This window comes from Strongylocentrotus purpuratus, unplaced genomic scaffold (genome assembly GCF_000002235.5).
Source record: "Strongylocentrotus purpuratus isolate Spur 01 unplaced genomic scaffold, Spur_5.0 spur5_scaffold_8, whole genome shotgun sequence".
Classification (NCBI taxonomy): Eukaryota; Metazoa; Echinodermata; class Echinoidea; order Camarodonta; family Strongylocentrotidae; genus Strongylocentrotus; species Strongylocentrotus purpuratus.
The window spans coordinates 8,824,700-8,840,699 of record NW_022145614.1 but is presented as its reverse complement, the minus strand read 5'-3'; the positions used below and the strand labels follow the sequence as shown (position 1 = coordinate 8,840,699).

Sequence of the window (16,000 nt, the reverse complement as noted above, 5' to 3'; positions counted from 1 at the left end):
AACTGGTCTTTACCTTTAATGTATTCAACAGGTATTAACATTATTGATATTTAATTTTATAAATCATTTAAATAACATGCTGAGAGAGTTTATGGCACAATGAACTTATGATAAATCCATGCCAATTTTTACAACACTCCAACAAATTGTGTACTGAAATGTCACTGAAATGATAACTGAAATGTGTATGATGGTGTTTAACATCATTTTATGATATGTTTATGTCAATTTATCTGTTTAATCATTTACCTTTTTTTACCTTTCTGTGATCATTAAGTTGTGAAACTTATGTAAATAATATTCAATCACAAATTCCTTAATTTCTACACATACTTTAAGATTCCCATACACTCCAATCGCTCCTAGACCTCATTAATCATTTGAGTTTTTCCCATTGTTACATGTAATTGTATTTTCTATCAGCTAAGACTGAATGTTAATTTCAAACTTAATTGAAATGAGAAATCACCTTGAAGTTCACCTTTAAAAAACATATTAAATACCGGAATAAAACAACATTTTCTCTTTGACTTTGACTTTGGCAATCAAGATATGTGTCAAGTCCAGCGATGTTTGGAAAGCTATCGAAAGCATCTAATATCCTTGACCCATTGTTGAATAAGTCAAGGGTCTTGAAAGCAATTCCAAGGGATTTAGACGAAATTCAAAGAAATCTCATGAAATAGGAAATGTTGGCAGGACAAACAGCCGCTGAAGGTGATAATAGGCTAACATTGATTGACGTACTCTCCATCGCTTTCCTCCTACGCAGTACTTTAAAAAATATAAACGTCTGTTCAGTATTTTGTTTACTGTGCTGTGTCCACTTACATGGGAGTATTTCAAATACAGAATAATATTCTGTCAGGTTTTTTTAGGTGCTTTTTTTTACAAACTGCTGGTAAAACTAAGCGCACAGAATTGATACTTTATCAGATATTTAATGGTTTGGATAACTCCTAAAAACTGTTTAAATTACTCTTAAAATGCGTTTTGTTTAACCCCATCTATACCCTCTACTTCCCCCCCCCCCCCCCCATGGAGGGTTTTCTTTTTTTTCATTATTCAGAACCCACTTGTATTCCAATATGTCCTTTAAAAACCATATATTTATAAGATAAAACCATATCATTTCACGAAAGATGCATATGCAATGTCATCTCGACTGTGTAGCACTTTAATAAGAGATAATGACTTTAAGTTAGAGTAAATTCTGGGTCTCAACAAATACTTCTCTCTTCAAAACTTCTTCTTTTTACCCATATTTCAAATGCTCCAATCCGTTCCATTTCCCTCCTCTACATTAGCCTCTCCATCGATCACAAGGTCAGATCCTCTTTCAATTGTAGCTAGGAAATCAAACGTTTTGTGCGTTTCCTTTCAAGGATCACCCAGTCATGTCCGCAGTGGCAAGGCGTTGTCATCTAGGGTAACCCGTCTTTAAACCCCTGGATACCATCATGTTCAGCCTGTTTCACTGATCATTATCACTACATGAATATCAACTGTTAATATGAATAAGTTCTAGAATCCCAATCACATTCCCACATTTTGCTAAAAAAAAGTGTGATAGCTTCTAGCTTGATAATTAAGTTTAATAATAATAAAAAAAGCATGTAAAGTTGATGTCACACCAATGTTGTCATAACAACTCTTTATAAAAGAAATTGAAAAAACATTGTGCTATAGCAGCTCTACCTATATCCACCTCCCTGCTATATCTAACAATAAAATCTTTTGATGAAATTTGATGATAGCAGATCACACAAATTGCCCATAGCATCTCGTTGTAACCTAAATCAAGAAATATCACTTTTGCTATTAAAAGTATACAGAGAAATATTTATCTCTCTGATGTATGGAGGATGGTTAATAATAATAATAATAATAATAAATTACATTTATATAGCGCTTAATAATCCACTCTAAGAGTGTGTCTTTTCTACTTAAGGCCAGAATGGCATTACCAAATTGATTTTACATAGACTTAACGCCCTTCTGGCTCTCAACAGACGATCTGATGGAACTGCACTTACCACTATCAAATATTGATCTGAATCATAACCACCATCTGGTATTAAACCTTAATAATCCACCCTAATCCCCCAGATATGATATCTCGAGCTTAAATCCCTACACTCACCACTAAATCACAAAATTATATAAATTTACCATCACTTGACGTGGTCTTTCTACCGCAATTGCATGTAGGTACAGCTGTAGATCAATCTAGCTGATATGGAGTCATGATTCAGTCATACCGTATTTACTGAAAAATGCTCTATCCATAAAACATTTGTATTTTCTAACACTGCATTTAGTTCATTGACTCTGTGAAGAGAAATCTACGATGAAAGTTGTATGAAGGGTTTTTGCTAAGCCATATTTCGTTGAACTTCCCACTTATATCAAGATTTTTCAAGTGCTGGCTGGAAGATTTGCGGTTAACTCTGGCAGATTAAATGAACACTTTGCAAGAACTTGCAATAACATCCTTTTTCTAACATTATACATTGATAAATGACATAGAAAAGAAACATTTGATGTCAATCAATGCCTTCCACCCACTGTTAAAAACAACAAGATGTAATGTTTCTTTCGGCTTCCCTTCCTGAAAGATTTATTCTTCTTGATGTGATCCAGTCTTAGTTTCAAAAAGGAAATCTCATTCCAGAATTTTTTTTTTCTCTTAATTTTGTCCTTGTTTTAAAGGATTTATACATCTTCCTTTATGATCAAGATGAACAAAATTTGTGATTCTACACAATGGTTATTCTACAAAATGCCATGTTTAACCCTCACATTAATAGAATGTAAACCTATTTCACAGGTAACACTTGGTGATACAAGTTTTGTGACTTACTTCCTTATTTCATTGTTCATTTTTGTACAAGTATTATTCCTTGATGCCTGACATAACCATGATGCTATTTTAAATTTCAAGGAGAAATTTAAACTTTTCTTAGTCCAGAAATACTGTCAAAGTTGTGGGTTTTGGTAGGCTTAACTTTCCTAAAGCTATGGATAACATCTCAGGATGCATAATTCTGCAAAGCTCTTGTTTTAAACAATACATCTATCAAGCCTGGTGGGATCTGGCCTTTAGCGAAAAGGTCATCCGTGTCCTTTCTGTTTCAAATTGTTAGGATAATTATATAAATCAATATCCTTGCTGCCATCCGAATGTAGGCGTAAGAAAATGATTTTGATTTCCAGGCTCTCTTCAGTTTTACCCTTTAACATACAGGTCATGTTACAGTCAACAGCTAATTCATGACATTTTTAAGGAACATGAATAAACTTCTGGCAACATAGGAAATCCGAAAAGGGGAAACAAAACACCCCCTGCATGTACGGGATATCCCGCTCTTTTGACGAAAATAAGTTGAGGTGGTGGGTACGATTTAAGGCATGTGAGGATATACTGTTGACGTCCATGTGCCTGTTTTTGCGCTGTCGTAGCTATGGTGATGAGGAATGCCGATTGGAAAGCAATACATGCCGAGAAAATGAGTTTGGTACCTCAGAGTAAGGATGGAGAAATTACTGATTGATCCTATTTGTGGTACTGCGCGGATATATCTGTAAACACCATAGATTGTTCAAAAGGGACAAGACCTGTTCTCCTCTATTTATTATGTAAAGAAAGGCCATTAAAGCCATTGTTTTATTATTTTTGTTGCTAAGACTACAGCCTCTATCTATATAGATGCTGATTCTACAAAATAAATGATAGGAACTTTAATTTAAACAGAATCTTTTTGTCTGTGGATGATTATCAATCAACGACATAAAAGTTGAACCCACAATCTGCTGTTGATCGTTGGTCAAGCACAGAAACCACTGAACCACGCTTGTTAACACAAATACAAATAACTACCTCGTGGAACAAGAGTACAAAAGATGATATAAATGATCACCAATTTAGATTGGCATTCTAAAATAAAGTGCTCATCGCCCATAAAGCTGCCATCAATAAAATGACCCAATTATGATTTGTTATAAAACTTTTGTTCACGAATAGCTGCGGTTTTTCACACTTGAGTATGTTAGTGTTAAAACCAAAGTTTAAAAGTTCAGAATATGACAATTCCCCAATAGGGTGACATCAAAATTCCACTTTTTAATGGGGCTATTATCTCTGCAATAAATCTGAAGGTTAATTTTTCTTTCAGATTGCTAGGACTTCAAATATTCTGAGATGGGAGATGAAGAGTGACAGATTACTACTATCTCATTATTTCAATTTACTTGAGGTATAATCTCGTAAACATATGAGGGAGTCAATATAGTAAACAGGACAAATAAAATGCACAGAGTTATACATTTATATGTAAAATATTTTACTGCCTGGACTAGAATAAGGAAGCAAATGTGAATTGACTCATAATCATCATTGTGGTCTTCCCTCCATCAAATATTGAACTCTGGGGATTCATAATGTAAATATACATGTGAACATGCACTGTTAGGTTCACTAACCGTATTAACTTTACAAATATGGTTTGATATTTCTTCAGTTGGCAGCCACAGAGGCATTAAAGGGATCCGGTAAATTTGTCACTGATAACACGTACGGCCGTGCATCTCAGATTTAACATTGTTAAACGATCCATTTAACTATACCAGAATCTATACCCTTGTTACTCCAAACAGATGATTTCTTGATTTCAGTGTTTTGGGAGTTTCTGGGGGTGGACAGCATTTTAATGATTCTAGGACACATTTCCTCTGTTATATCTGGAAAACTTACTTCATGAAAATGGTCCTACAGAAAGATTTTGTCCTGGAAAGTTGTCCAGGGAGTGATGGTCTGGTGAGAGAGAGTGCATTATGATGTTGTCCAGGTATATATTTTTTTTTTTACTTCCAGTTCTTTCTAGGGACAGTGTTTGCATATGTGTGCTGCTATGTTGGTGCTGCCACCATCCCAATGACAGACAAGATATCTTTAGCTTATAAGAAACTATAACAGTTCTTAACATCCAACTCCCCAGTCTCCGGAGGACTTCCTATTACATTCTCAATTCCCAGGAGCAGAGGCTATTTTCCCTCTTGCATTCCGCTTCATCATCCAACATCTTTTGTAGGAAAGACGCAAAAGATTTCTATTTACCACAAAGGTAGCCTATATTTATGTTTTGATGACACTGGCAACATGTTTGTAACACAATATTCATCAGCGTAATAAAATAAGGGGTTTCCTACACGTGTTTCCTCTTTGCTCATTTATGTTTTAAACAAAGATGTCTAGGGAGAATTCTCTATATTTCCATGACATTTGTTATCTCAATTGTGTATTGTGACAAAGATAACTAAGGCTGTCATAAGAGTTTACTTTAATAATTGACAATGCATGATTCATTAGGGTATCTTTTCTCTCAGGAGTCTCGGGTGGTAATGTCTTATTTTGACTTACTATAATAACTTTGAAATATTCATATCTTTTATCTCATAGTTCCTCAAAATTGTTATTGAGGAGCTTTGGAGCTAGCAGGGCCTTAATATCTCTGTCATTTAGAGTCGATGCTCAAAACTACTTTCGAAGCTGGCATTTTTCCATCACTTGCTGAGCTACATTGTATTTTCAATCTTCTTTTGATTGGCGTCTAGTGTATTTAGAACAGATTTCTAACCGATAGTGTAATGATTCTCCAGCATAGCTATTAAAACTTCTTTTCAAATATTCTTGGTTTCTGAATTTAACTATCGTGGATGACATCATACCTTTCTTCCTTACCTTTAATCCAACACACTGACCTGCCTCTGACCAGTGGGAGAACTCACACTTGAAAGCTGATGACATTAAAAGGAGTGTGTCTTTCTAATTAGTCATGATGACATATGGAAGCAATTATCTTCCCATCATAAGTGTTATCACAATAGACCTATTCAGACTTGAAAAGTAAGCTTCATCTTATATTTCAAATAATCCGGGTCAACTACCTTATAGTGCTAACCAGTTCCATACTTGCTGTCTTTTATTGCTTTTAAATTTTTCAATGAGTTCCTTTGAATGTAGAAGCCAGGTCCATGTATGATTTACACAGACAAATATTTCATATCTTTGGTCAGTTATGAAAGGTTACGATTATATATTCAATGAGTGTGAACAGGGCAAGCTATATGTCTTTGTGTGTGGCATATGGATTGGCGTCATCCTGATATTGAGTTTCTAGAGGAAACCCAGAATTGACATGCAATATAAATTGATTGCAGTCGTTATCAAATATTATCAATATCAGTCATTAAAAAGGGAGATTAAAAACTCCATATTGCTACTTCTTGCCTTCAAATTGCAGCTCCAAAACTCTCCAGACATTAAGACATTTAAATGGAAAATATTGGTGTGCTGTTCTTGGTATTCTGGACAGCCAAAGCACATATACGGTATACTTCCTACAGATATTGAAGGGTGAAAGACCTGGTGGAGCTCTTACTGCAATACAGATGCAGGATTGCACAAATTAGATACACCTAATGAACTTATCTTTCTATAACGAGATCTCTGGGAGACACATTATGGTACTATTCATATCTTTTACCGGAGGTAGGTACATGACAAATTTGAGTAGGTTAGCAAGCTACCATTCTAAAGCTTTGGCAGTAAGATATGGTCACTGTGGAAGTCTGGAATAATCATATGTTATTTCAAGTGATTTATGGCTTATGGGGAAGGTAGAGACTAATTGATGGAGTCACGTTATTGTTAGGAGCATATGTAAAATAAATCATTAATATACAAGATGATTCAGAAGATGACATCTGTAGGGCCCATTTGATGTCTATTTCATCGATTTGGAGCAAGAACGGCGTTACCTCCTATGCTGTAATACAAATTTAAAACCATTTTGGCTTTGAATAGTCAATTCATTCCAGGACTTACTTACATTTCATCCCTTTTCAGATCATTTTTTGCATTTCATGTATATACTGACTGCAATATTTGGGTTATTAACATAATCTTGGCCCCGTCTTTAGAGTTACCATTGATCCACATCAAGTCCTCCAATCAATCGCAAGTTTGCAGTCTCCTATCTCTTATGTACATATTTGCAATTGATATCAATCGCAAATAAGTTGCGATTGATATCAACTCTTTATTAAAGACAGGGCCCTAGGCTTCTGAACTTATACTCCATTCTCAGTGTATAGTCTTTCAATAGTTGCTCATTACCTAACCATAGGCAATTAGATTTTTAAAAAGGTCACCTTCAAATCAATCGCAAGAGAATGTTATCTCCAAAAATCTAGGTCCGAGGTAACAGATGTATCAGAAGTACTACATGCAATAGGTTCTCCCCATCAGCCAAAGCAAGCTGAAGCTTCAGATATTACATATTAAACCAGTAGATCCATGATTAGACCAACTATTTCCTCTCAAGATATTAATTAGAGAGGTTGGAGTTCCTGGTCACCCTTAGGTCAAGAAGGTAAATTAGCCTGTTATTTGGCAAAAAAGCATTCTACTTCATGGACAAGTTCGTTCGGGATAAGAGCTCAAGCCAATTAACATCCCAAGTACATGGGTGAAATAACACTACAATTATGTCTTCGCTACGAGTTAGCTCTCACTTCTTGTGATTGGGTTAACATTTCCTGGGTGTGGACCCTGTTTCATAAAACTTGATATCAATAACTAGTTACAAGCTACTGTTATAAGCTACTGAAATCAAGGCAACTGATTGGCTGAAAGCAAATTTGTCATAGAAATTTAGCATTTGTAATAGATAAAAAGTTTTATGAAATGAGCCCCAGAATTAGGGGGCCATTTTGAAAAACTGGGGCTAATGTAGACGATCCTTCATTTCACCCTGCATCAAGTCAAGGGTCTAGCAAGAAGTGGGCTGGTGGTGACCGAATCATTCCAGCAGACATTTCAACTATTTGTCAGATCCCTTGACTAGAATAAACCCAAGATAGGCTAGATTAATTGATGCGCCATGCACGGCTGATAGCTAGCCTTTCAAGAGGGGAGGGTTTACTTCTAGAATGACCCGACGACGATGTTCTCCTTTTGACCGGTATGTGGGTCGTGGCAGCTTGTTCCGGTATCACTGACCATGCTCTTTGGCAGGCCATTGTCCAGAGAAAGTCCACATCTTCTTAAGATACCTCTAAAAAAAAACTGGTGACGTTTTTGGACAACAGGAATGACCACACATGCCTAAAATATCAAAGGAAATAAAGCTGGGGATAAAGTTTGATGAGCTCTGTTATATTTGATATAAGGATCTATGGTGGAATCTATTTCAAACTCATCATGTATATCGTGGCACTCCTAAATGCATTGGCAATATACCTCCTGTAGCTCAAAACTTGCTTATCAGAAAAATAAAAACAAGTTATCTCAAACAAGACTATACAACTTCACTAATGTGACATGAAAAGAGCATCTTTGGGGACAGAACCCCCCCCCCCCCCTCTTCCCTCTCCCCTACAAAAATATAAAAGAATGAAGTAAAAACCATCGGGCACCATCCCAACAACACCCCCATCAGCATCATAGATTTAAACAATTCATAAAGTGTAACACATTTCTAGCCATTTACTGTACTGGAATATACATCATTTCACACTCATGTTGGTTATGCCTCCATTCCAGTGACACCACAGTCTTGGCAAAAAAATGTTGGCAACAAACTTGACAATCTCTCCATCTGTCTCGTTCTATCTCTATTTGACATGATGAGGTGGATGGTTGGAAAGGATCAAGGTACTTATCATTGCGAAATGGAGAAAAGAGACAAGTAGCAGCTGAAGAAGAACTAGGTTGAAATCATCTGCACAGAGCCAGAAGGGTATAAGGAAGAGGTTAAGTGCATATGTCACTGGACTGTGGATCACAAGGTCCGCGGTTCGAGTCCCGCCGCGGCACTAATGTACTTTGGCAAGACATTAATCTACATTTGCCACACTCGACCCAAGTGATTTAAATGGGTACCTGGTAGGATTATTCCTTATAATGCACTGTGCATTGATAATGGCTGCCAGAGCTAAAGCTAGGATGATAATTTCTAAAGCTCTTTGGAAGTACATAGGGATGGTTTAATGAGATATGCGCTATACAAGAACGGAATATTATTATTATTATTATTAACTTATATCATCTTTCATTCTGCACAGAGCTAATTCCCTTCTGCTTCACATCAGATTGTCAAGAGCCAGTAGGATATTAACTCCTTTATTTCAACACAGAGTAAAACACCCTTCTGGCTCTCAACAGATGAAACATTACGATGTTAAGGAGACTGAGATGACCTCAATCTACAAGACTCCAGTAACTTGCAACCAAGATGTTCAAAATATAGGTCACCCTATTGCCTTACAACATCAGCACTTGTTTCCAAGTAATTTATTGTCTTGCAACATCAGAATTGTTTTCAATCACCATAAAGATGGCATTGTAAAAGTGCTCACAATTTTTAAAACCCTAGGCAGTCTATGCCCTGGAGAGACGGGAGAAGGAAAAGCTGATAATGGACTTTGAAGAAGGGAGGAGGTTTTTGTCCGGGGAAAAAGGACAACTAGAACAAGAAGGAAATGACACATACATTGACATTATTGTACTGGTAACATGAAAACAAGAAACAAGCACTTGAATCTACATCTTGCCAACAAAATTTATAAACAAAGACAAATTTCTATCGATTCTAATTGCCACCAGATATGGTTTAACATTAATGCCATGTACCATGTTATCCCATGATGTATGATTTTTCTGTTATTTGAACAGTAGCCAATAGTTAACTACAAACAGAACATCTTTGGGCTTTCTCATAACATATGACACGACACATAAGAAAATAACACCTCTTATTCGTTCTTCAGAAGGATGCAGACAAATTGCCAAATCTGTGAAAGAGGAGATGAATTGTGAAATGGTCCACAAACATTGGAGCATTTTTACCTGAAAACAATCAACATCTTTGAAATTTAGCCAAGTTTAGGAACAAACCAAAACCACGCAACTTTAAATGTGTATCTCAAAAATGGCTTATTCAAATGTCAAATGATGCATGGTGTCAAGGTCTTCAACTCTGTATTAAACCGAATAAATCAGCTTACCTCTTAGTTCCATATAGTCTGAAATCAGGAAGATATGACTTTTTAACATCTAAGCAATAAACAATAGTGGAATTTGGCCAATTTATATTTTCTTACAAAGACAAACTTCTGGGAAAACTTTGACAACACGATGGGAAAACTTTTAACAACACGGATAGAAGATGCTAAAAGTTTATTAGAGGGGTCAAACACCAAATTATTCCCAAGACACTGTAGATTTCTTGGTTAATTTGAATAACTTCAATAAATGACCACAAACGGGATAGATTTTGAGGTTTTTTAACCTCTGTAAGCTAAGTTTGTAGAAGCCGCCAACCAGAATCACTTCCTCTCAGCTCAAAACCAGAACACGGGGTGCTCCCAGAGGTCTCATTCTGATGCACTCAAAATGACTTTCTAGAATTTGGGTTTTCTTCTTACAGAGAAACGTTAATTCAGACTAAAGAGTAGTAGAAAAGCATACAAGCAAAAAGTTATTGAAAGGACATATAACCAGGGATCCTGGATACAGGGAAACTTAAAATTCATGGAATTGAAACATATCAGACAATATAGGAAAGTCCTCATCAACAACTGTCAATGCCGTCATACAGAATACTCAAGAATGATCAATGTAAATGAAGTTGACGTTCAGTTATTTTTACCCAAAGCAACACTTTCATCAATACTCTTCACTCTTCAAAAAAAGAAAGAGTAGAAAATACAATTTCACAGTTAAAACGAGCAAGATATATATTTTTATCAATCATCCTAGTTTATCGCTAGCTCCCAGGTTTGATTGATAATCCTACAGACAGTTCACGGACACCATACTCATACACCTGCAGCAATAAATTCATACTACGTATATACAACAAAAAAACAAAAGTCTTTAGCGGAAGTGCTACTACGCAAGGGATACATCAAATATTACAATTTTCATTTATTTATGATGTCTCCAGGGGAAAAGGAAAAAATGCAGTTTTACTCTTAAATCGTGCAGCTGCTGCTAACCTCTAAAACAATTGTTCTCTCAGGTATAACCCCCTGAATGATTATTAATCCATGGGGGATAATTGTTTCCTCCAACTTCAAGAAAAATGTCCAGAAGAAAATGCCTTTGACAGGTTTCCACACCATCATTCTGCTGAAATAGTCATTTATCAAGTGAATATACTTTTGCCCCCACTTCAGGTTGTCAAAACGAAAGAAATTTGTAATGAAATGGAGTGTGGAAAGGCAGTGACAGATAGACAGAATAGACAAATAGTTGTTTGTGTTTGTCCAGGTATTTGTTATTTTGGAGATCAACACAAACAAAAAATAACAGGCTCCTTAAAGGTAGTAGTCAGGTCTAAATTCACAAAAAATTGACAAATGAAAAAAATGAATTCCGAAATTAGATTCATTGTATCAGCGATTGGCTAATTTTTCACTTGCAGATGGAAAATCAAAGTCATTATTGTGCATAGTGACTGTGGATCACACAATCAACTAAGTTGTTTTACGAGTTCAATGAAAATTTATATGTGAAATAAACCTTAGTTGAAAGAGGATAAAAATATTAATATTTAAGCAGAGTCTCTCTGTGCTCCTATACTTAAGTTTATGTAACCATGTTTGCAAAAATACAATTATTTTGTTCTTGAATGAGTTATCTACTGAAGATGACAAGTTAATGGACTATAAAATTCATTTTCTAGTTAATACCAAATGCCTCCTATTATCCTTTTTTTTTTTAAAGCTGTTTTGATATACCTTTACAATAAACCAAATAATCTGTTTGGAGGCAGAAGGGTGTTTATGATATATATTAACACATACTTTACAATGCCTTTGTGGCTGTAAGAATACAAAATCTGAACCGACACATTCTCTCCAATGCTCAAGTAGCACATATGAGCTCTTTACAAATACTTTTAAGTCTAACTACATTCTTAACCATTGCTATCATCAGCATGTTGTTATAGGCCATCAGAAAAATCTTGATCAATCATTCTTAAGTATCACAAACCTAGACATCAGAATGCTAGATCATGACAACCACAAAATGCCACAATGGTCTCCCAAAATGTAATGAATCTGCTATACATCAGCTCTACCATTTATTTGGCTTCTGATAAGTTGCCAGTAACCCTAAATCTGACACTGCTTGATTTTATGCAGTGATGGACTGCTCATTTAGTCATTACAAACGTGAATGATAGGTCAGATAGGTATATAGAGAACACAAATACTTGTCACAATACAACACACTTATAGCAGAGAAAATTGCTGAAGCCACTATTGTCATGGTGAATGACAACTCGCGTTGAGGTCAAACAAATTTAAAACTTAGATGTTCCTTGTGCTTTTCTCCTTCTGAGGGTATTAAAGGCGCATATTGAGATACCTCCGGAAGGATAGAAGTTGATTTCAAAAAGGGTTTCAGGTAGGTATAATAAGGGAATATGACATGAGAGAGATTGTAGGTGTTCCTTTTGAACATACCGGGTAGTAAAAATCATGATTAGCGCTGCTTGTCTTCAAATTGAGGAGCTGTCAGTGATACAATAGCCTGTCTGTACCATCAATTTGCCAAAATATGCAGCTAAGAAATCACATTTGTATGAGTTGCTTTGAGAACAAACAAGAAAAGTTTGTTAACTTCAAATACTTGGAGACAAAGTAGTTTGACATCTACCACTGATTTCAACAAACTACAAAGTGAGAATGCATTGATGTTTTCAAGGAATGAAATGAGATTTTGCTAGCCATGTGTCTTTAAAAGTAATTTGTTGACTCTACTCGCAAAGTACAATAATCATAACTTTAACATTCTTTCATACAGGTTTATCAAAGGCTGTTCACTTAGAACGATGGGCGGGGAATGCATGCTTACAGACAGTATGAGGTCAACTCAAATTAGCCAGATTGTAAAGTCAGATTTCTCAAACAAATCATAAACTTTGCAAGTGTAACGTATTGGGTCAGTTCACTTGACCAATTGTTGGTTATCTAGCCACTGATTTACATGTGGATGTGACAAAGAATACAGGGATTAACTGAAATGATTTGGAAAATTGGTTGATTGATTCATAGGAGGATAGAGTAAGGTCTTGGTCAGCGGTCACTTTTATGGTTTCTTTTAGAAATTTTGCTGTAGGCCACCTGTAACGAGCTTGTATTTTGATGTGGGATGGAAATGAGGACAACAGTAGTGTAACAAGCAATATGGAAGGCACAGATTGCATTAAATTCATTGTTACATGTTCTTCTTACTGGAAAACATTTCATACCAATGCCACATTTTCAGGCTGTTCATGTCATCTCTTTCCAAATAATGTCTCACAAACCTAGAAAGTTTGTTTCTAAAAACATCTGAAGCTTAAAGCTGTATAAAAGTCTAGAGATATCAATCTTCCCAGACAGTTATCGTTTCATCCAATGAACATGAATTAATTCTGCATAACCTGATAACCGATAAAATCCTTCCTGTTTACTTTTTGGGGGGTTGAATCACCTTGCTAATCACAGCTAAGTAGGTACTCTCTCTCATGAACCTTGAAATAAAGATGCTATAATGAGGTCTTAGAAATCCCAATTCTAAAGTGAGCGCCTTTTAGAGTCATCATTAAAATTGGATCACGATTTGGCGACGTTCTAATCTTCCCACTTCCAAGGCTTCGCTGCACATGGTGTACCAACCATGCTAAAGACCCTCCCATCTTGATCCTAACAAATCTCTTCACATGTATACCTGATTTAAGAAATACAATGTTCTCCAACTTAAACACAAAGCATTTAACATGATATATTTGCAGATGAGCATACACACCCCCCACCCCCCCCCCCCCAGTTCGTGACCGCAACACAGGTGCTTCCCCTCCCCTTGGTGGCACTGTTGTTGTTCTGTTGTCTCTGTGAAGAACGTGAAGATATTATCAAGCCAATTCATGGGGAGCAAGAGTTACAGGAGCGTGTCTATGTTTAAAACCACATCCCCAGTTAGCCTTCACCATTCCTACTATCCATTGTGTCTCTTCATTCAATATGAAAATAATAGTACAATGCTGTGATCGTGCATACGTATGAAATGTAAGTGCACAAGTTTGACAGAGTCCATGTCTAGCTATATTACCAGATACCACAACAAATCTATTAAGTGAGAATAATGAAATGTAACAAAAATTGTTACATATCATCTTTTCAACATTGCAATTCTAGTACAATGATAATATTCCACCAGCAAACAGTCTATATATATATATATATACATGTATATCTTGTTAAAAATATAGGTGCCTCTTCTTTTTCAATATTTTTAAATATTGCAATCAATATACAGTAACTATATATTCCACATTCAGTACAAATAAGCCCTGCTTGTATATATATTTCCTGCCATTTTTTTTATTACTATTTATGAAAAACAACTTTTTCTTTTGATTCTAAAATCATAGTCTGAAGTTCGAGACAGCTTATTGAAGTTTTAATCCTCTTTGGCTCTACTAGAAGCATCAAATAAAGAAAAATCCATAATGGTTTGGACAATTTTTTATAAAACAAAAAATTACCGGAACTTCTCTTTTCTGTCTTTCAAACCAATACCCAGACTCCAAATCAACGTCATAATTGAATATCAATATGCATGGCAAACCCCTTTCAAATATAATAATTGTCCAATACTCCATGAAGGGGTCCAATTAAAGCCATTCTTCTATGACAACCACAAGGTTCTAAAGCATCTTTTCATTTGGTCTAAAACAAAACTTTTCTCATGGGAGGGGACAAGAAAGCAGGCATAAAATCGGGTACCAGTAAAGTGCTTGGTAGGAAGTATCAGACCGTTCAACCAAGGCTCTGGATTTGACTACGATTCCTTTCAAATGACACCGAGTGTCCAGACCCTAGCTAGACCCGCAGTCTGTAGATGAAGTCATCTGTATAAGAGCGCTCTTTTTTTCTTCTTCAAAGCTATCCATGATTTCTAGTTAACCCATTGCTTACTGGAACCTGGTGGTCCCTGTGCTTAGCCTATGGGAATTAATTAATTCAGTAGCCAACGGGTTAATTCAGCCGCCTTTGTACGGTCATACAGGAGATGCGCTCTATTAACGGAGCAGATACTTGTGGGAAACAAGAAGGGTCGTCTTTAAAAACGACTCTTTCGAGAGCCAGAAAGACCAACTGGGGTTGATGATCGTTATCAAGATTCCAACTTTGTGATTAACAAACAACAGATACTCATCCCCTTGTCCACAGCCTACAAAATGAATACAAATCTGAGAGACATAAGCACCATGTAAAAAAAGTTGATTTTCGTTGACTTCTGTCAGTGACTATGGTTATCAAACTTTTACAATCACTTTCGCAAAGCTTAACAAATTGATGAATTAGTAGGCTCTGACAGGTTGAATTTAAAACTCTTGAAAAAATAAAATCATTTTTACTTACATTTCTTTCTCCTCCCACAATAGTGCTGTTTGGTTGAATTGGAATGATGTTCTCGGAGCCTTTCCCTATGATGTCCCTTCTTCTCTGCAAACTTTATTGTTGACGTGTTTACTGAACGCCTGTACACTGCATGTGGGACTACAGGCGAGTCATGGTCGGCCGGTATCAAGTGCTGAGGAAGGGGCTGGATCATGAAGTCTTCATCCTTTGTTCTGATCAGACCATGCTGTCATGAAAAGAGAGAGAGAGAACAAATTTGAAATTTAAAAGTTTTGAATCATTGATCCTAATATTAACCAAACTCTTGTTAAAGTGTATAATAATTCTGTACCGCAACCTGAAAATGAAGTAACTTAACTTTTCCCTAGTAATTTTTTTTTTCTTATAAGCTTAATGTGCCTCGAGAGCTAGAATCGCATGATTCTTGTGAGCAAATTAAGGGCTTTAAAACAAACCGTCATTACAGAGTACTTTTTCAGTTATAAGTAACTAATAAAGCACATGAAAATGAAGAAAA

General features: G+C 35.9%; 1 protein-coding gene across 1 annotated transcript in view; it reads right to left on the bottom strand.

The window, feature by feature from the left end:
* LOC574964 (A disintegrin and metalloproteinase with thrombospondin motifs 18) overlaps positions 1-15,732 on the bottom strand; it is a 92,964-nt gene extending 77,232 nt beyond the window's left edge. The window contains exon 1 of the mRNA XM_011678605.2: positions 15,484-15,732. Within this exon, the coding sequence (XP_011676907.2) occupies positions 15,484-15,676 (193 nt within the window). The 5' untranslated portion in view covers positions 15,677-15,732. The remainder of the gene's footprint in view (positions 1-15,483) is intronic.
* Positions 15,733-16,000: the final 268 nt, after the last annotated feature.